The 19,836-nt window shown below is 33.2% G+C and overlaps 10 protein-coding genes and 1 non-coding gene across 11 annotated transcripts; 6 read left to right on the plus strand and 5 right to left on the minus strand.

Moving 5' to 3' along the window:
- Positions 1-283: 283 nt before the first annotated feature.
- NAEGRDRAFT_t167 lies at positions 284-356 on the minus strand. Its single transcript has one exon. It is a non-coding gene; the product is annotated as a tRNA-Lys (tRNA).
- A 915-nt stretch (positions 357-1,271) lies between these two features.
- NAEGRDRAFT_5750 (uncharacterized protein) lies at positions 1,272-1,484 on the plus strand (the record flags this gene model as incomplete). The annotated part of the gene is made up of 1 exon (XM_002680211.1): positions 1,272-1,484. A coding segment is annotated over one exon (213 nt), but the record flags the coding sequence as incomplete, so codon positions are not given.
- Positions 1,485-2,247: 763 nt separating this feature from the next.
- NAEGRDRAFT_64573 (uncharacterized protein) lies at positions 2,248-2,658 on the plus strand (the record flags this gene model as incomplete). Its single annotated transcript, XM_002680212.1, has 1 exon — positions 2,248-2,658. The coding sequence occupies one exon, from the start codon at positions 2,248-2,250 to the stop codon at positions 2,656-2,658; it is 411 nt and encodes a 136-aa protein (XP_002680258.1).
- A 146-nt stretch (positions 2,659-2,804) lies between these two features.
- NAEGRDRAFT_78826 (uncharacterized protein) lies at positions 2,805-3,671 on the minus strand (the record flags this gene model as incomplete). The annotated part of the gene is made up of 1 exon (XM_002680338.1): positions 2,805-3,671. The coding sequence occupies exon 1, from the start codon at positions 3,612-3,614 to the stop codon at positions 2,805-2,807; it is 810 nt and encodes a 269-aa protein (XP_002680384.1). The 5' UTR covers positions 3,615-3,671.
- Positions 3,672-4,402: 731 nt separating this feature from the next.
- On the plus strand, positions 4,403-5,458 carry NAEGRDRAFT_78827 (ADP-ribosylation/crystallin; the record flags this gene model as incomplete). Its single annotated transcript, XM_002680213.1, has 1 exon — positions 4,403-5,458. One exon carries the CDS (start codon positions 4,403-4,405, stop codon positions 5,444-5,446), a length of 1,044 nt encoding a protein of 347 aa, XP_002680259.1. The 3' UTR covers positions 5,447-5,458.
- A 93-nt stretch (positions 5,459-5,551) lies between these two features.
- On the minus strand, positions 5,552-7,743 carry NAEGRDRAFT_64576 (uncharacterized protein; the record flags this gene model as incomplete). Its single annotated transcript, XM_002680339.1, has 4 exons — positions 5,552-6,037; positions 6,082-6,087; positions 6,135-6,264; positions 6,308-7,743. The coding sequence occupies 4 exons, from the start codon at positions 7,741-7,743 to the stop codon at positions 5,552-5,554; spliced, it is 2,058 nt and encodes a 685-aa protein (XP_002680385.1).
- A 1,536-nt stretch (positions 7,744-9,279) lies between these two features.
- On the plus strand, positions 9,280-9,753 carry NAEGRDRAFT_47141 (uncharacterized protein; the record flags this gene model as incomplete). The annotated part of the gene is made up of 1 exon (XM_002680214.1): positions 9,280-9,753. The coding sequence occupies one exon, from the start codon at positions 9,280-9,282 to the stop codon at positions 9,751-9,753; it is 474 nt and encodes a 157-aa protein (XP_002680260.1).
- A 283-nt stretch (positions 9,754-10,036) lies between these two features.
- Positions 10,037-11,164, plus strand: NAEGRDRAFT_64578 (uncharacterized protein; the record flags this gene model as incomplete). The annotated part of the gene is made up of 1 exon (XM_002680215.1): positions 10,037-11,164. The coding sequence occupies one exon, from the start codon at positions 10,037-10,039 to the stop codon at positions 11,162-11,164; it is 1,128 nt and encodes a 375-aa protein (XP_002680261.1).
- Positions 11,165-11,351: 187 nt separating this feature from the next.
- NAEGRDRAFT_47142 (uncharacterized protein) lies at positions 11,352-11,846 on the plus strand (the record flags this gene model as incomplete). The annotated part of the gene is made up of 1 exon (XM_002680216.1): positions 11,352-11,846. One exon carries the CDS (start codon positions 11,352-11,354, stop codon positions 11,844-11,846), a length of 495 nt encoding a protein of 164 aa, XP_002680262.1.
- A 417-nt stretch (positions 11,847-12,263) lies between these two features.
- NAEGRDRAFT_78828 (serine/threonine protein kinase) lies at positions 12,264-16,277 on the minus strand (the record flags this gene model as incomplete). The annotated part of the gene is made up of 1 exon (XM_002680340.1): positions 12,264-16,277. One exon carries the CDS (start codon positions 16,275-16,277, stop codon positions 12,291-12,293), a length of 3,987 nt encoding a protein of 1,328 aa, XP_002680386.1. The 3' UTR covers positions 12,264-12,290.
- An 800-nt stretch (positions 16,278-17,077) lies between these two features.
- Positions 17,078-18,157, minus strand: NAEGRDRAFT_64581 (uncharacterized protein; the record flags this gene model as incomplete). The annotated part of the gene is made up of 1 exon (XM_002680341.1): positions 17,078-18,157. One exon carries the CDS (start codon positions 18,155-18,157, stop codon positions 17,078-17,080), a length of 1,080 nt encoding a protein of 359 aa, XP_002680387.1.
- Between the last annotated feature and the right edge of the window lie 1,679 nt (positions 18,158-19,836).

The following is a 19,836-nucleotide window of genomic DNA, read 5'->3' on the forward strand; positions in this document are numbered from 1 at the left end:
TTAGAACATTGCTTTTTTGATTGTAAACCTTTCCATCGTGTGTAGTGGAAAGTCAATATTCTCGGCGAACTGTTAATTATTGTGTTACTTTTTACAATTGCTCGTTTCCTAATATTCTTCACGACTTTACAAATTTTTCTTGGTAGATTAAAAAAGACTGAGATTAAAGGTATCAAATGTTTAGGTTGCACAATTATGTTCTTAGAATTAGTTTGATTTTTATTCCCTTCAGCAGTTAACATAGTCAGTTCAGGCAGCCAAAAATCCAAGATAAAATTGCAACCGCCCCACGTGGGGCTCGAACCCACGACCGTTGGATTAAAAGTCCAACGCTCTACCGACTGAGCTAGCGGGGCTGCTCGACAATAATCCAAGGTGGGTCAATTTACAGGAATAGCTCACCAACAAAGGTCCAAGAAATGATTCTATTGAATTTTTGAATTTTTAACATTAAAAAAATTACTATCCTCATATTACCTACAACACAACAAGAAATGTGTTACCTTAGATTATCACAATATGAATGAACTATTATTGTAAAAGAACATTATCGAACATCCGAGCATCAAATACAGATATAAATCCTTTCTGTTCATATTCCTCCTGAGCCACAAAACATACACAAAAAAAACAAATCAACATTAGAAGGCTTTTTCATCACGATGATGCAACAACAAGATACTAATTCAACAACAACAACAACAACAGAAGGAATGCTCGAGCTTCATGCAGAAGTTGATATTGTTAGAAAAGGGAGAAGATCAATTCCTTCCGAAATTTTGAGTTTAATCTTTAGTTATGCGATGGTGGATATAGTTGATGGAGAAATGATAAGAAAGGTTGGTGTATTGAGAGAGCTTGGTTCTGATTTTGTTGAGGCTATTGCAGACAATGTTAGACAATTGAATGTTGGATCCTTGTTGAGGTGTTATAAGGGAAACAAGTTGTCAGATTATGCCTCCCACTTGTCAAGAAATATTGACAAGATTGTTCACATATTCCCAAAGCTTGAAAGATTGTTTCTTGATGGCTTGTCAGAATTGAAAGAGAATCAATTGGAATACTTGCTAAATGAGTTGAATTTGAAGGAGATTTCAATTGTTGGATGTCCAATTAGTCAATTTAATTGTCCTGATATTGCTCAATTTGAAGTAATTACTGTTGATCAAGCTAATACAGAATTGAGATCGTCCCTATATAGACAAATATCCCTCTCCATTTACAATGGAAAGCCAAAAACTCGTGTTAAAGTGCCAGAAGGAATCAACTGCTTTCTCAAAACCCTCACTGGTACGGTATGTGAGCTAGAGCTGTCTTCAAGAGATACAGTCCATGATGTAAAAATGGTTTTCGAAGGATATTCTGGAGTTTATGCTGATAACCAACGTATGATATTTGCTGGGAAAAGATTGGCCGATGATAGGTGCTTGTACGAGTATGGTTGCACAAATTCAGATTCAACCATTCATGTCGTATTGAGATTGTCTCAGGACTCTAATACTAAGATGCTTGACCTTCCAAATTATAACCAGATTAAATTCACTCCTCAAGAGGAATTGAAATCTTCCACTCTTTACGAACATGATGAGTTTAAAGTCTTGGAGTTGGACATTTTCAATGAGACCACGTGTGAAGTCTTAACAAAGGATATTCTATATGAGAAAAAAGATGATTTTGACTATAACATTACCACTGTTTTGTCCAAGCCATTCAAGAGATATCTCAATACTACAGTCATTCCTTACCTTAACAATTTGAGAAAGTTTGATAGGAAAATTCAAGAAGTGCAAGATATTTTCGTGGTTCACTACTCTCTCGAAGAGGATCAAGATTTAATCCTTCACACTGATCCTTCTTATATTACTTTGAATATTTGTGTTCATATATCGAACAATTTTACAGGAAATGAAATTGAGTTCATCACTCAAAACGAACAACAAGTGAGTGAGTTAGTGGAAAAGTGTGGATGTGGTCAGGATATTGATTCATCCATCAATTATACCTACAGAAGAGTTACACCAACAATCGGTAAAGCTTTAGTTCATCTTGGAAATCATCCTCACAAAACTCTCAACATTACCAGTGGCAATAGATTTAACATTATCTGTTGGTTGAAATAATTCTATTATGTACAATACATTGAATTTCAAATGTTTTGTAATATTCCCTTAATATCTTAAAATATGCAAAAACACGTTTTTGGTTTTATTTTTAGAAAATTCACAAAACATAAAAAAATTTACACACATGTTCAGCTACGTCAACGAGTTACTCTCATCAGTGGTGAATCTCTCATCAGCAGAGTCTGTTATGCCGGAATCAACTCCTGCAATCGTTAATGCAGCCAATTCACTGATAAAAGATACCTTTGATGATGATCAAATAGAAATGGAAAGGAAGGGAAGAAGATTACAAGAGTGGACTTGTTTGCACTTGTGTAATTTTCTCTATCGTTCGGAGAGTGGTGAAGAGTTATTGTTTGTGATTAGGAATTTAATGAAGGCTGATGTTCAGGTGAAGGAAATTTATTCAGCTATTCATGATGAAGAGGAAAAGAATAGATTGATGGATTTGGTGGGTGGAACCAGAAGTGAAATTGAATTGGTTTTGAAATTGGTAGGAAAGGAAATTGATAGAATTAATGAATTGTTATTGTAAAGTTGGTGTTTGGATTTGGAAGAGGAATGAAACTTTTAAATCAGCTCCATTACTTGGACTCAGAAATATGAAAATCAAAGATTATTGAAATGATCTTTTAGATTTCGAATATAATTTACAAATGAAAGAAGAATTAAAACTGAACTTTACATCAAAATTGCTACTTCAATAATTTTATTGGGCAGCACTGAATTGTTAGAATCCTTCTCACGTGAAATTTGAAAGAGTGCCCAACCATGTCTTGTTACAGATTGAGTTGATGCACTATTATTCGAATGTTGTTGCTGCTGTTGTTGTTGATTATTAGTTGAAATTGATTCAGAAATTGAAAGAGAATTAGTACTATTTTGATTATTATTCGCATTAGAAAGTGGTGCTGAACTAGTTGAATTAGCCACCACCGATTGACCACCATTCGTTTCATTTCCTTCAGAAACCATTGCAGAACTACCACTCTGTGATTGACTCATTGAAAAATTAATATAAACTCCATTAGGCAAAACTGTAAATTTCAATCGATAGGCAAGTGTGAATTTGTGTGGAGTCAGAGCAGTGTACAACTCAATCGTTTGCATTAGTGTCAAATCTCTGTTCATCATATTTACAAAATGAATTTGTCCGCTCGGTGATAATTCCTTGAGTGAAAGTTTGTTTTTTGTTTTTTGTAAAAGATTTGAGATGGAGTGGGCGAAGGTTCCATTATTGACGATTTGGGACCATTTGGAAAGGTTTCTTGTTGGAAAGATGACTCTGGTTCGGCTTGTTAGTTTGGAGTTGTTATTGTTATTCACAAAAGTTATTGGAAAGGTTTCGGTTGGTGTGGAGAATGGAAGAGGCAAGTTAGATTGAATGGATGAAGTAGTGCATAAACCCTTTCGTCTAGGTTTATCAGTTTCTCGTGATTTACTGTTCAAGAATTGGGATTGCTTCTTTTCAGCATACTTTGAGAGTCTCATTCTTAAAACTATTCGAAACCTAAAGATGAAGATTGCAAGTTATTGTTGTTGTATTGCTACCAAACAAGTTGGATCGTGTTGACTTGTTTTTTTTGTGTTCGACTTCTCTATCGTCTCTTATTACCCGAAAATGTAGATTCGGTTACTAGTACACGAAACACAATAAGAAACTTAAAAAAACGATATGATGGATAGGTGTATTAGAATGAGTTTCAACTTGACATTTTGGAGCAAGAGATTGGAGGGAAACTTACCTGCATGACTCTTTTGACAAGTGACTTTGAAAAATTTGCAGTGACAGGCAGATCAAAACGAAACCCCGAATTGGAAATTTGTATTTTTCAAAAAATATTATAATTTTAAATAAGTTTTTGTATTAGAAATGCTGGGTAAATGTAGTGAGAGTGTTGATGAGATTCGTCCAATGTAGAATAAGTTAGACGAATGTCAGATAGATCTGGTATTAATATTATGGTTGACTGATTCGTTGCATTGCATTCGAACTGGAAAGTTAGATCAATACAACGTAACCTTGTTTTCACTAAAAAGAGATCTTGTTTTAAAAACAATGTTTCCAGTATACGAAACGTTTCTAATAAGAGATCTTGAACGAATCACTGTAAACAACATGAAAAAATTAAGGCAAATCTACAGTTTTCATTCTAAAAATCTCTAATCAAAATGCATTCAATCAATTTCTTAAACAATTTATTAATAGTTTACAAATATAACTGGAACTTTGAACAAAAGGTTTTTGGCGCGAATTTGTCAAGTTCATCCCAAAAAAAATGTTCAAACATCAAATCGAAGGAATGATGTGGTGTTTGGCTGTTGGTGATGCCTTGGGCATTCCGTTTGAATGCAAAACTTATTCAGAGATTTTAAAAATGCGGGAAAATGCGGAGGAGAAATTGGAAAATCCATATAGGAAGTGTTGTGGCCATCCGTTCATTCCTGATGATTTTGAACCGGGAATGTATACGGATGATACACAATTGAGTTTGGCCATGTTTCGTGCATTGGAAAGGTATGGACACAAGTTGAGTGATCAAGTAGAATTTGAGAAATCATTAATGCCCTTAATAGTTGAGGAACATGTCAAGGAATTTGAAAAATCAATTGTTGGTTGGGGAGGCACACGTGATGCTATCAAGAGGTTACAACAGAAAACACATTCGTATAAGGATTCGGGTAATGTTGGAGCTGTTGGAAATGGAGTGATTATGAAGTTGGCTCCCCTCTTCTTGTTTTATTTCAGAGAATTGAAATTGGATGAATTGACAAGAGAGGAAGCTATAGAAAAGATTGAAAATATTTCAAATGAATGGTTGAATGACCAAGTGACTGTAATTACAAAAATGACACATGACACTCAATCATGCATTGTAACCAGTTGCTTAATGATTAGATTTGGAATGTTAATTTTACTATATGGAAAGGAATTTATCAATTTCAAGAAGGAAATCTTTTCAAATTTATTGAAATATTGTAAAGAATTGGAAATTAATGATATAGCAAAAAGTATTACAACAAGAATTCAAACTCTAATTGATAATTTGGATGATTTGAAAGATGACTTGACTCTTGTGAACATTACTAACGGAGGAACGTTTGAAAGTGTGAATAGCTTGATGATGGTTATTGGAATCGTCATGTCTTTGCAACCAAATCAGAAACCTTTCGAACTGATTGAAAGGGCAGCATATATTGGTGGTGATTGTGATTCTAATGCATCCATGGTTGGTGGCTTGATTGGTTCTGTGTTTGGAAAGCAAATTATTCCAGATTCGTATATTAAGCATCTTGTTTTTGATTTTGAAATTTGTGAATAAATTAAACTTGTCAACAAATTGTAATTCTCATCCACTTCACACATGTCTTCCTAGAATAACAGAAGTACGTTTCGCAAAGTTTAGCTATGCTTATGAAGATTAAATTCAATGTAACGTGCCAGTATCACTGTTGGAATTTTGGTAATTATTAAAATTATGTAATGATTGGAGAGGAATCAATCGGGGGAGATCATCGATTTTTTGACATTGTGATTGTAATTCTTCCAATAAATCAATAATTTCAATAAATTCAGGTCTTTGTGAGGAATCCTGAGCCCAACATCTTTCCATGATTTGAACATATGATTCTAAAAATCCAATAATTTCACTTTTTCCAAGATTTTCGATATGTTTCTTTGTAAAATTGTGTTCAATCCACTCATCAATTTGTTTTTCACTGAATGATTTTGCATGCAACAGTTCTGGCCTGTGTCCTTTTGCAACTCTCATCAATATTTGGAAAACAGTTGTAGAGTTATCAATTTCATTTGAAAATGGTAATATTTCATATAATAGCTCCCACATTATTACTCCAAATGAATAAACATCCACTTTTGTGCTTTTACCTTTGTGATTATCTGAAAGTAATTCCTATAAAACAAAGTTCAACAAATCTATTTTCAATAGATACTTACAGGTGCCTATTGTATTTGTTAATGAATTCACAATAAAATACTTCCAAACTTACCATATAGAGTAAAGTTCCAACATTTGAGGTCATGGTTGCTGAATTGTTTGAAACAATTTTGCTCAATCCAAAATCTCCAACTTTTGCGTTCATAATCTTGTCCAATAAAATGTTCCCTGGTTTCAAATCTCTGTAATATTTTTGTTTAGGATAGAGTAAAACTCATAACATACCTGTGAATGATTTTGTGAGGTTTGATAGAATGTAAATATATCAATCCTTTGGTGATATCAATCAAAATTTTAAGCTTGGTCTCAAATCTCATAATTTCTCTTCCTATTCTTGAGTTATAAATTGCCTTTTCTAGACTTCCATGTTCCATATATTCAACAACCATATATTTTCCATTGGTTGTGAGCGAAACTCCATAACAACTGACAATACAGGGATGTCTCAATGAGCTCATTAACATTGCTTCATTCTCAAACTCCTCATCATTTGAATCAGTTTTCAATTGTTTGATGGCAACATCAGTTCGATTCCACTTGGCATGGTAGATCATGCCCATTGCTCCTTCACCAACTCTTTTTAGAATATTAATTTCTGATATTGGAATAATGTATTGTTGTCGTTTTTTTTGTGAATTAAGGATTTCCTTAGTATTAGAAGAATCTATTCCACTGTTAATACTATTTGAAGATATTAGTGGGGTGAATTCACTCTCAAATATAAATTCATTATCTGTAAACTTCCTTTCAATTTCCTTTTCAGCACGTTCTTGCTTCCTCAATTTCAACAATTTTCTTGTTATGAATATTCCTGCGTATAAAACTGCTCCAAATATAATTAAGAGTGAAATGAAACCTAATATTGCAGAGGTTAAAATAATTGCTATTGGAGAATATTCACAAATATAACCATTATCAAGCTTGTTTAAAATATAACTGTTTGGGCATGGAAGTATTTTCACTTTGACAATTTTCTCAATGTCTGGAGTTACTATGATTGATAGAGAAAATTCTTTGGATATTTGACTTGGAAATATTTGCAAGCTCACTAATATTGTACGATTGTCAAATAGATTATTTTGAGAAACAGTTCCATCTTCAATATTCGTTGGTCGAATAATCAACATATTCGGTTCCATCAATGATGAGGCAGTTTGATTGTAAAGATCTTTCACTAATACATTCATCTTGAATGATTCTCCAGGGTATATTTCAAGTTCATTGCCATTTTCTGTATTTCTTTCAAATTGAACTTCAACAGTTTGCAAAGGTGTCGCCACATTATTGCCATAGCATAGAGCATTATTTCCAACTATTATTTCGCCATTAACGGTCAACTGAGAGTAAATGCACCCTCCAGCATAAGCTGCAAGATTATTTTCACAAATTATATTCTTAATATAGGGAGTTACCGTGTTTATCCACATGGCCCCACCATTTTTTGCCGAGTTGTCATTAAAGGTAGAGTCAGTAAAACGAATTGAGCCAAATAATTTAGTTGTTTCAACATAAATTGCTCCACCTAAATCAGCAGTGTTTTTGGTAAATTGTGAATTTCCAATGTCTAAATCTGTTCCATAAAGATAGAGTGTAGATCCTTTGCTTCCACCTGTATTTTCAATAAATTTACAATTTGTAATGGAAAGTGAATAGGACAACATTGTTTGATCAAAAAATTCTAATAAAGCAGTGCCTGTTGTGAGTCTATTTTCAATAAACAAGCTATTGCGTATAAGTATTGCGATAATGCTAATAGAAGGATTATCTGTAAAGGATAAAAACCTTCCCCTATTATTTGAAACTAGACAGTTATTAATTGTTAAGGAGTCAACCATTTGTAATGAAAGCAACGCATTAGAGGCTGTATTATTTTTAAAGGAACTGTTTGAAATTAGTATTCCAGAAATGCCAATCATTTGAAAGAGCATGTAATATTCAGTGTTTTCAATAGTTACTCCATTCAATTCAATATTATCCAATGATATGAATAAAGCATTTGATAATACAGTAGAATTGATAATTGAAACTCTATTTCCAAGATTGAATTTCGAGATGGTCAGTAAGGAGCTTAATTTTGAGGTCCAAATAGAATTACCAATAGTAAATGTCTCAAAATTATCCATGTGAAAAACTCCATTAATTCTGCAATTATTAAATAGAACTGTTTTAGAATTTTTCAAATTAATAATTACTTCCATATTAGTGTTGAAAACGAATAGGTTTAATACTCCCACAATACTGAAATAATAATAAAAATTACAATCAATAATCTCCAATTTTCGAATTTCCGAATGCATGACGACTGCATCTCTTGTTGTGCAATTTAACAATTTGAAATGTTCAATTCCATTATATAGTAAGAATTCCCCACCAATGAATCCAAACTCTATTGTAAATGCATCAATAATTGCGTATGCCTGTAAATTGCCACGAGTAGTGAACAATTGCTTGTCCTTTCCTTTCCATATCATTTCGAATCGATTTGCGTATTTGGAAAAATCGAAATTTGTTTCATAGCTTCGCATAAGTCCATTAATTACAATCACCATTGTGAAATTATCCAATTTTTTACCTTGATTAATTATTTCTGCCAATTCATTGTTTGCTGCTTTTACAATTTGACTCGGAGAGGAACATGGTTGATGCTCATCCCTACACGTTGCATTCAAATCATCAACATTAGGAAATTCAGAATCTAAATAATAAATAGCTGAATATGATGATGAATTAATTGTATTGTTGGCCATTACATATTGATGATGCTCTTGTTCTTGTGGTTGGAGTACTACTACTAATTCATTATTAGCTAATATCGACTCGGACTTTGTTATTATCATCATTATCATCATCATAATAATTAAAAGCCTAATAAATCTAAGAACCTCCGAAGAGGTGGTTATCTTGTGCATTTTGTTTTTCAATTTTTGAATTTGATTATCCGTCGGAAGCCTTCATATTCTCTTTCTCTCTCTAGCTGTGTATTAAGATGGATTCAATAGATTGTCTGATAATTTCTTGAAGTTATCTTAAATTGTAATAGAATTTGTGCTTATTGAAATTTTTATTTTTTAATTTTATTTGATGATTCGGAAAGTTTTTTTAAAAAAAACTTGCTGCTTTAATTATTATTGAATCCTTAATTAGCCTTGAAAACTTTGAAAGTTCTCCTGTCAGAGCATGTCAACCCATCAAAAAAAATGTCACAAGATAAAGAAGACTCTCTCACTGCATGGTTGAACAATATTGTTGTTGCTCTAGGTGAAGAAGATATAAGCAATATTAATCTTTTGCCTGTCACTGTCAGTGAGACATCAACAAACCAAACAGTTCCTGCAGGTGATAAGAAGGTTAGAAAGCGAAAGGAAACTAAACAACTACCATTCCCAAATATTCAATCAACAGACATTTCTGATGGACTTGTTTCCACTAACAGGCGAGTTTCGAATAATAACAAGTCGAGCAGCAAGGACCAACAACAAATAGATTTGTTAAAGATTGGAAAGGGTTTCGTTCAACACACCACTTGGACTACTTCATCTGTTCTCCATGGGAAGAGAAAAGAAACTCTAGAAAATATTAGAAACTCAAAGAAGAAGAAGAAAGAAACAGTTGACCCACACGAGACGACCAAGATCTGCAATGCAAATGTGGCTCGCACATTGCATCAGTAGTTTGACCCACTCGTTAGCGTCTTAACTATTCCAAATTTGTAAAATTAAAGGTTTCTAATAGAAATTTATTTCAAATTTAATTTTAAAAAATATTTTGCAATTTTAAAAAAAAATGAATAATAATCAAAGATTTGATGTTTTGATTCTCTCCACCATTTTTTCATTTCTTCCCGCCAAAAATTATTTACTGAAAATTTGTCTTGTTTGTCGAGATTGGAATTTTTCAAATTCTTGTAAAATTAATAATCATGAGAATAATAACGATCAGAATTATCCTCTTCCGATGGTTGCACTTGATTTATCCAACCGTAAGATTTTTGATGAAAAATTAGTAAAATTACTTGATGAGCAATTGGATCGGTATGATTGGAGAAATTTGAGAATATTAAATTTGGAGAAGAATCTTATTGAACGTATTGGTTGTTTGATGGAGACAGGGAGATCGTTGCAATTGAGTAATTTGAGAGTTTTAAATTTGAATGAAAATCAAATTGATGAGGAGTGTAGTTTGTTGTGTTGTGGTGTGGAAAATTTTATCAATTTGAAGGAATTATATTTGAGAACGAATTTTATTAGAAATATTGTTGTGAGAACGCAATTTCCTGCTTTGGAAACGTTGGATTTGAGTGGTAATTGTATTGGAAATCAGGGAGTTGTTTCTTTATTGAAGGATGGTCTTGAAAATTTCCCAAACTTGCGAAAATTAGTGCTTTCTAATGTGGATATGAAGAGTTTGGATCCATTGCTCATGAATTGCCACAATTGCCCAAAATTGAAATGTTTAGATTTTAGTAATAATTTTATTTATAACTCACAAACGATTCATTATAAGCATTTTAATTTTCCATTATTGGATGAGCTATATTGCTCAGCAGTTAATTCTACAGCTCGTTTACAAGAATTAATTGTGGAAAAATCACTTGATTCCTCCCTCACAACACTTGATTTATCACAATGTTATGTTGGAGAAGTTTTTTTGAAAGCTCTTTCTTTGGGAGAATTCAAGAAATTGACTAAACTCTTACTATCTAATAATGAAATTGGAAATGAGGAAGTTCTGCTATTGGGAAAACTTGACATGCCGAATCTAGTTCATCTCAATCTTGATGATAACCTAATTGGATTGGAAGGCGCTAACATCATTTCCAATTTTACTAATTTTCCTCAATTAGAATTTCTTTCCTGTAGAAAATATCCCGCAACAAAACACAAAACATTTGAAAGTTATTCATTGAATAATTTTCTTGAGGATTGCAGGGAGGAATTGGGAGAGGAATTAGAGGAGGAAGAAGAAGATTGTGAAGAGGATTATTATGGAGGTTTACGTAATTCGAAAGGAAAGGAAATTAGTTTTGTATCGTCGTTTGTTAGCTTTACTTGGACAAAAAGTGATTATGTCTATGTCTATTAATGGTTTAGAATAGCAACTGACTGCTATTTTGGTTTGTTTATTCCATCAAATAAACCGACATTTGACTTTAAAAAAAATGAGACAAGACAAGATAACATTCAACCCAGATAATTATTGTCTCATCTATGAAGAGGTAATGACATGCCAAGAAACAAGAAATATCTTTAAAGAATTCTTGAAGGAAAACATGGCGGAAGAACCACTTCTTTATTTGGACGAATGTGAAAAGTATAAAGTGGAATATGCCAAGTTGAAAGAGAAATTTAACGGTTTATCTTTGATGGTTAAAAGAAGTAGTAGTGTAGGAAATGTTTCTGATTTGGGAAACGAGACAAGTGGCAAGGAATGGGATAAAAATCAGTTGACTAAATTATTTGTGAATTTAAAAGGAATTATTGATGAGTTTATTGTGGAAGAGGCAACTAAGGAGTTGAATTTGTCGGTTAGGAAGTGGACGATAATGGAATGGCAGATAATAGAAGCAATGATGAACGGATTCGAACAGGATTCGTCCAATTTTGAACTTTCGAATAATTTGTATAGGAAACTGGATATTAATGTGCTGTTTGAAAAGGTAGATTTAGTGGTTATGATAGATTTGAAAATGGATCAATTTCCTCGATTTATTCGTTCAAATTTAGCTCGAAAATTTCTATTAGAAAAGGGAGAACATTTCACATGAACTGTGGCAATCGATATTTCGAAAGGTTTCAAAGTTGATTTGAGATTTAAACCAAAAGATTTGAAAGATAAGGAAATTAATGACAATCACATTTATTTTGGTATGTTAAATTGCAAAATTTTCATTGTTAACCATTTTTAGGATTAACCATCGTTAACATTCCAATATTTTCGTCATTCTTTTACAAACAAATGGCGATGAAAAGGACGAAAAGTATAAGGAAATCAATGATGAAAGAATTGGATCGATTAACAGATTATGGACGAAAGAAAATGGATACTAGTTCATTTGTGGATGAATTGAATTTTAGAAAGTGTTTGGAAGAAAATTGTGTGAAATATCCGAATCGATCATGGTATAAGGAGTGGCTGGCTCTAAAACAAAATCCAACTCAATTTTAAAGAATTCCAATTTACAGAAAACTTAACATTTTGAAGTGTTATTTTAATTCATAAGAATGGAAGAACACTTATTGAGCTTGTCACAAATTTCTGCAAATGAAGGTCTTTCAACGTCCTTGTCCCAACATTTTGTCATTATTTCACACAACTCTTTCACAACAAGGGCAAGCTTCATCTCTGAATTACGAGAAGATCCAAAAATTCCTCCCTTCTCATTTTCCATCAAAAAGGAATTGACATATTCCTTCAATAAAGGATCCAATTGTTGATATCTTCTTGAAGATGAACTAATGTGATCACTGCCAGTACCTTGGAAGGAGAAATTCTTCTTGATTCTAAATGGAATTATTGGTCTCAATCCATTCACAATCTCTGTTGTAATTGAAATCATGTTAAAGTTAGGCAAGGTAATAGAATCAATTTGCTCAATATCAATGTTTGATTTCACGAGAGGAGAGTCATTTCTAAGTGGTTCCTTTTCCAATTCCACATCATCAATATTACTATCTTCATCCAAATTAATTGGTTCGTAAGGTTTCACATTAATAAGATTCTTGTGCTTGACCATAAAATTCTTCATGGCTTCAAAACTTTCGGGACTGTAGGCACGTTCTTCAAAGAGCAATTCCCACATGATAATACCAAATGAGTAACTGTCACACTTTTCTGAATAGTCCTGACCTAAAATGAGCTCTGGAGGCATGTAAACTGGTGTGCCGATGGCTGATGTGAGTACACTTGCAGAGTCTTGAGTAAATTCTCTTCCTAATCCAAAATCACAAATCTTGGCAACATTATTTTCAGAGATGAGAATATTTTCAGGTTTGAGATCTCTGTGAATCAATGGTGGATCTAAACTATGCAAATATTTCATACCATACGCAACATCTAACAAGTAATTGAGCTTTGTTGCCAGGTTGAGTGGGGTCTTTTTCTTTTTCGAGTCGTGAATCTTCTTTCTCAATGTACCTCCACTCAAATATTCAATGACAATGAACCGATCACTTGGTGTAATTGCAATTCCATAGAAAGTAACAATATTTGGGAATCTGAGAGTACTGAGAATATAAGCTTCCTTTTCAAAAGTAGAGTTGATTGTGTCTGTTTCTGCTTGATTGTCTTCATCATATTGAGTAATGTCAATATTAATTCTCTTGACAGCTACAGTGTTATTCATCCATTTAGCTAAAAATATTACTGATTCACCACCTTGGCCAATTCTTTCAACAATTTGCAGGTCTTCAGGTTTGATAATCCAACTCTTATCTTGATTGAAGGAGCTATTTCCTGCTGTATCATCGTGCAAACTGTGTTTGGAAGAAATAAGTTGATATTGGAGTAATCTCTTGTGTAAATCTTCTTCTGCTTGTTCTCTCTTCTTTAATTCTTTGAGTTTCTTTTTGAAGAAGTACAAACATAATGTGGTTAATAAAATGATAAAGGTCAAACCAAGGGCAACAATAACACCGAGTGAAATGAGTAATGCATTTTGAACTGCTGAATTGAAAATACATGCCTGATCATCTACACTGTAATCAAAACTGAAAGGACAATTTGGTTCAAGGTTGACTGGGAAGTAAAATTGTTGAATAACATTCTTACATTTAAAGTAAAGAATTAAGGTTTGATTGAGTTGTCCTTTCACTTGTACGTTACTGAAAATAGCTGTATCATTTGAGAAGGTTGTAGAAACGTGATTCTTGTAGTCTTCTGTGTTGTTAATATTAGTTGTGAAAACCAAATCAATATCTGCATTCTTGATGCTTTCCATTCTTTCATTGAACAAGTCAAACGAATCCAAGGTTATTTTCACAAATTGACCTGCATATAAATTAAAACCAGTGTACTTTTTCAAGAGAAGAGACTTGAATATACTAAGAGGAAAATCGTACGGAGTATCCTTTGGTTCCCATCCATTACTAGAAAGAGCAAAATACTTTGGATCAGAGGCATAATTGTCTCCATAAAGTTCAGCATAATTATCGTCAAAAAAAGCAGTCTTGAATTGGCTGGCAATACGCATACTGGTTGTTCCTACGAGAAATACAGCACCTCCAGAGTTTTCTGCTCTATTGTGAAGGAAATTAATATTGCTAAATTGGAATTTTGAATTTGGATAATCAATGTTATACAAGTACATTGCTCCACCATTGTCTGCCTTGTTATAGCTCAGAGTGATATTAGAAACTGTAGTAGAAACAGATGAAGGAGTGAAGAGAATTGCACCTCCCATTCCTTCTTTCACTGGATTGTGGACAATTCTATTGTACTGAAATAAGGAATCTTGGATATTCAAATTAGTTAAACCATAGGCAAATACAGCACCTCCTCCTGGAGCTTGCTCAGAGTAGGCCTCTTCAGGTTTGTAAATAATTACATTTTGACTAAATTTAGAACTTCTCACATCCAATAAATCTCCTCTCGACACGTAAATTGCAGAACCACGAATACTGGCAACATTACCTTCAAAAGAGGAATCCTTCAAAATGAGCGAACTCCTTCTCTCTCCATAAATACCGCCAGCTCTTCCTTGTCGTGCTAGTCCATAGTTGAAGCTACTTCTCTCCACAAATGAGTATGTACTTGATTTGAGATAGAGAGCACCTCCATATCCATCACAGGTACTGTTAAATAGAGTTGAATCGTTCAGGAAAAATTTTCCCTTCTCAATAAAAATAGCTCCTCCATCGTACTTGGAATAACATTTAGAGAATGTGGAATAGGTAATACTTGAATAAGGAATATCCAAATACAAACATCCACCAGAATCTTGACTTGTTGCTGTTTCGAATTTTGAAGTTGTAATTGATACAGATCCACTCTCAGAAGTGACATAGATAAAACCACCAAATGAAGAGAGGGCAGTATTGTAACCATCAGAAAATGTGGAGCGTACCAATGTGAAAACTCTATCAGTAACTCGTTCGCTTTGATCTGAAATGTAGATTGATCCTCCATGTCTCAAAGCAGTATTTCCCTTAAAATTACAACGTAAAACACTCAACTTCAATGTGTTTGAATTAATGGCTGCTCCAAACTGGGCACTATTATTAATAAACTGTGAATCAATAACCTTCAAACTGTCTGATGCTATCTCTGAAAATTGTTGCAAGTCCAAATAACGAACTGCAGATGCACTGCTCGTTCCCTCAAAAACACATCCAATAATGGATCCATTCCTCACATTTTGTAAGAAGAGAGCTCCACCATCATTGTCCAAAAATTTTGTACCAACCACAGATGTAGCTTGTGAATCAGCAATAGCAAGAACAGGTAACGTGCCCATATTACTATTTTCCATAAAGGCAGAGTTTGCAACCAACACAATGTAATAATTTTGAATGGAAACAAAGTGACAGGTTGTGTAACTGAATTGAACATTGGTAATAAAAGCACTAGTACCTGTCAATGACTCACTACTCTTAACTTGTAAACTTCCAGTAGCATTAAAGTTGGTATCAGAGATTTTAACTTTGGAACACGTTGCACAAGTCATGGCACCAACACTGTAACACTGACTTCCAGTGCAATTTGTTGCAAAATTGCTCTTCTCAATTGTGAACTGTCTAGCTGTGTGTCCAAAGATGAAATAGTGTTTTGGTGATGTGGATGTGCACTTTTGAGTTGAGGCACCAAGATCTTTACTTTCATCCAAACCAATTGTTACATAACTGGATGCAACATTGAGTGTAAAGGAAACATTTCTGAATAAAGCTTCACAATTATTATCCAATTCAAAATCAATATATGATTCAGATGGTCCTAAATTCCTCACCACTTGCAAATTTTCATAAAAACAAGTGCCACCTGAACATTCAACATAAGAATCGACCAGTTTAGAATTTCTAATGACAATATCTGGTTGCCAAGTTGCCGAAAACACATCAAACATTCGATTCAACTTGTTCATCTCCACCTCTTCAAATATAACTCTTGTTGTGTAAATACTCGAAACATAATCATTCTCTACTGCAATCACAGCATTAACATCCCAATTTACAAAGGCAATATTGGTGAATGATATTTCCATTTTGAAAGGATTGATTCGTATAAAGGGAGAATAATCAGCACATGAAATGAAAGTCTTTGACAATCCATAAAAGTTGGCAATAATCTTGCTTTGGATAGCCTCTGAATTGTTATAGTATGGCAAGTCAATTGCACAATTATTACTACCATCACTCACATCTATATTATTCAATAAATAAATATTTAATTCTTGTTCTTCCGCTATTATTACATGATAATAATTATAATAGTATTATTAGTATTAATTTACATATGATGATGATTATTATTAATTTACATGATGATCATTAATTTACATTGAAAATCAACAAAATTACTATTCGCATATATAAAAACAAACTACCTACCTGTACTAGTCGTATTGAACAGCACACTCCACCTCTCCAGTACATATTTTAGTGAGTTACATGGCTGAGAAGGGGTAGAACAGGGAAAGAAGTTATTGTTACTGCTGCTACTAGCCTTCGGATCAATGTAGACACTACTCATTATCTTGGCAATTGTGGTGTTGATGGTCAAAATGTTGAGAAACGATAGCACCACGAGGATAGAAATCAATCGCCACACCTCATGATCCCTTCGGGTCATCATTGAATGTCTCATCCACACAAACTATGGTAATTGTTGGAGTTGGAGGAGGTTTTTTATTCTTCTTGCGTACGATATTATCATTACGATGACCAAGTAGTAACATCCACTCAATATTGGAAGTAAACATTGACATGTGAAAATACATTTGATACTTGTCAGCAATATTGAAAATTGCATTGTAATAGGTATTATGAATATTTACATAATAATTTAATGCTTGTCTGTGATGAGATAGGATAATTGGAGAGCTTCGTTCTCTGTTAAAATTCCATCACCATCCAAATCGTAAGGTGAGAGAACTCCCTTGCAAATGTGGTAATGTGTCTCCACTTCAGAGACTTGTATTTTACCTTCCACTTTCAATTGTTCAATTGATTTTCTGACTCTCTTTTTCCATTCTTCCAATTCATGCAAATCTTCAATATTAGGAATGCTTAGCATTTGGTATTGATTCATTTTGGAGAAACCAGTTTCTGTTTTCTCATGTCTGAACTTTTCCAAATCTGCTAAAAAATCCTTCTTCACCATTGATATGGGTGGAGATTCTACATTATCAATATAATTGCTCAATTTTGGAATTACATCCTTCTTCCACTGATCAACTGACTTGTTCATTACTTCTTCGTATAATTGTTTGAAAATCCAAGCTTTGATATTTTGTCGAACAAGGTATTGAGGGTGAATTAATAAATCAAAAACAGTTTCCAAATCCAACTTGTTGAGATAAACTGCTGCATAGGCAACACAAGCTCTATTACTCAGAAGTGAGTCCTTTGTTTCTATATTTATGAGATTTCTCAAGAGTGGTTTAATTTCCTTATCTATCACAACAGTTTGACATCCTACACAAGCACTTAATTTCAAGGCATAATTTGGTGTATCAATTGAACTGTTTGGCAATTTAAGGGCTCTTTTGATCATATCTGCTCTCATTGTTTCCGAAAGAATAACAAACGGATTCATCAGTAAATTACAAAGAGATTGGAAAGGATAAAATTCATTATCAGAAGATTCTGGCAATTTTCTAGTTCCTCTCAAATCAGCAGATATAAACCCGTGATCTATTATTTGCTTGAAAATATCCTCATGGTCTTGTAACGTTTCCTTCGTTAATCCTCTCCTCAACTTTTGCATATTATCAACATCTCTTGCCCTCAAAAATCCCATAACACTCTCCTCACAACCACTTCCAAGATCCGACAAGTTTGCTCCCGAAGAAAACATTGATAAGGAATCACTCACCGACGATGATGACGTTAAGTGTTCGCTGTTATTGTTATTGTTGCTCATTACTATAGTAAATAGATATCTATTGGTTATAAGGGCGAAGCGTTGGGTTTTTTTTTAAAGTTTTTTTATGATACTTTTTAATTGTACAGAAAAAAGGCGCCAAATTTCAATGCCAATTTTGTAGGTTGCCATAAATCCAATAAAATTCATGGAATTAAAGAAATTAGTGTGGCCGGAAAGATTTCTGGCTGGGGTATTCTAGGAAAGAGTTTCTTAAAGAAATCTTTCCTGGAAAATCCAGTAAGCAACATAAAAATGGAAGCAATGCTTCCTTAATAGTTTTGAGTCCGAAGCTAATTGCACAGTTTTGAGCCTCAAAGACATCAAAAGAATATTCACAGCAAACTCAACAAAGAAGTACCTTGCATTCATAAAAAATATCAATTTTATGAGTAGCTTATTTTCGGAGTGGTTCTTCATCTTCCCACTCCAAGAATTGAACCTCATCATCTATACATCATCAATATAATAGTAATAATAGTAGTTTTATGTGGAAGTTTATCGTTATGGAATTAGATAGTAATTTTGATATTGGAAAAATTCAAGTTGGTGAATCATCATCAGAACACACACCAACCATCATCATTAATTTTTACCATCATTATAACAATAGTATTTGTAGACTTTAATTTGAGAATAGTATTATTTTGACAAAAGTTAATTTTTCACTAAATTGGCCAATATCTTCCGATGTACTGGACCATTATCAGAAATTCAAATGTGGGATTATTTGTAATAGTATATAGCAATACATATTCGAGTTTCATAGATTGGAATTTTGTTTTCATCAAGATAGGTACATGTATATATTCAAAATAATATTGACCATATTTCAACATGTACTTCATCATCAACCAAACTTTCTTCGAATAGTACCATTCAAATACTTCATCAACAACACTCCGAATAATAGTTTTTGGATATTTGGAGTTTTCACCTTGTTGGTGGTGTATTCATCATTCACCATATATTTTCATCATGATGATTGAATTTCAACAACATAGTATCATTAGTAGGGATGTCTAATATCACCATCAAGAGAGTTGGAATTTTTCCACTTAGTATTCATAGAGTTGTGGAATTTTCACTTCATCATATCTTTTATCATCAATATCATCAGCAAGTCCACTTCCGATCATTAAGGTAAATATCTTAATGGTCATCATCATCACACCATCAATAAAATTCACTAATGGTGAATTTTCCAACAAGGTAAATTTCAAGGTCGTAAATCTTGCTGATTTTCCACCTTGAATTATTTCAATAATTAAATAAAATTATATTTTTATTATTAGCATTGTGTTTTCTTGTAGCAACATCTGTTTTATGTATTCTCCACTTGATTTCATCAAATAAAATAGTAAATTAGAACATGATGTCTTTTCCTAATATCATTGGTTTGCTGCTTCAGAACAAAAAATTACAAATTAAGGTGGATTCTTCACATACAGTCACTTTTGCCATTATGGTAACAACTCAAATAAGGATGAATCAATATTGTTTACTGGAATTTCCAGGAAACTTTTTTCAGCGAAACTCTTTCCTGGAAAGACCAGAGGAAAAATCTTTCCGGCTACAATTAGGAAAGATTACAATTTGTGAATTTTGAAAGTGTGAAAAGAGCAACTTAATGGTCAACCAAGAATGAGGAACTGGCTGCCAAGATCGGTCACATGTCA

The sequence above is a fragment of the Naegleria gruberi genome (assembly GCF_000004985.1).
Source record: "Naegleria gruberi genomic scaffold NAEGRscaffold_10, whole genome shotgun sequence".
Classification (NCBI taxonomy): Eukaryota; Heterolobosea; class Eutetramitea; order Acrasida; family Naegleriidae; genus Naegleria; species Naegleria gruberi.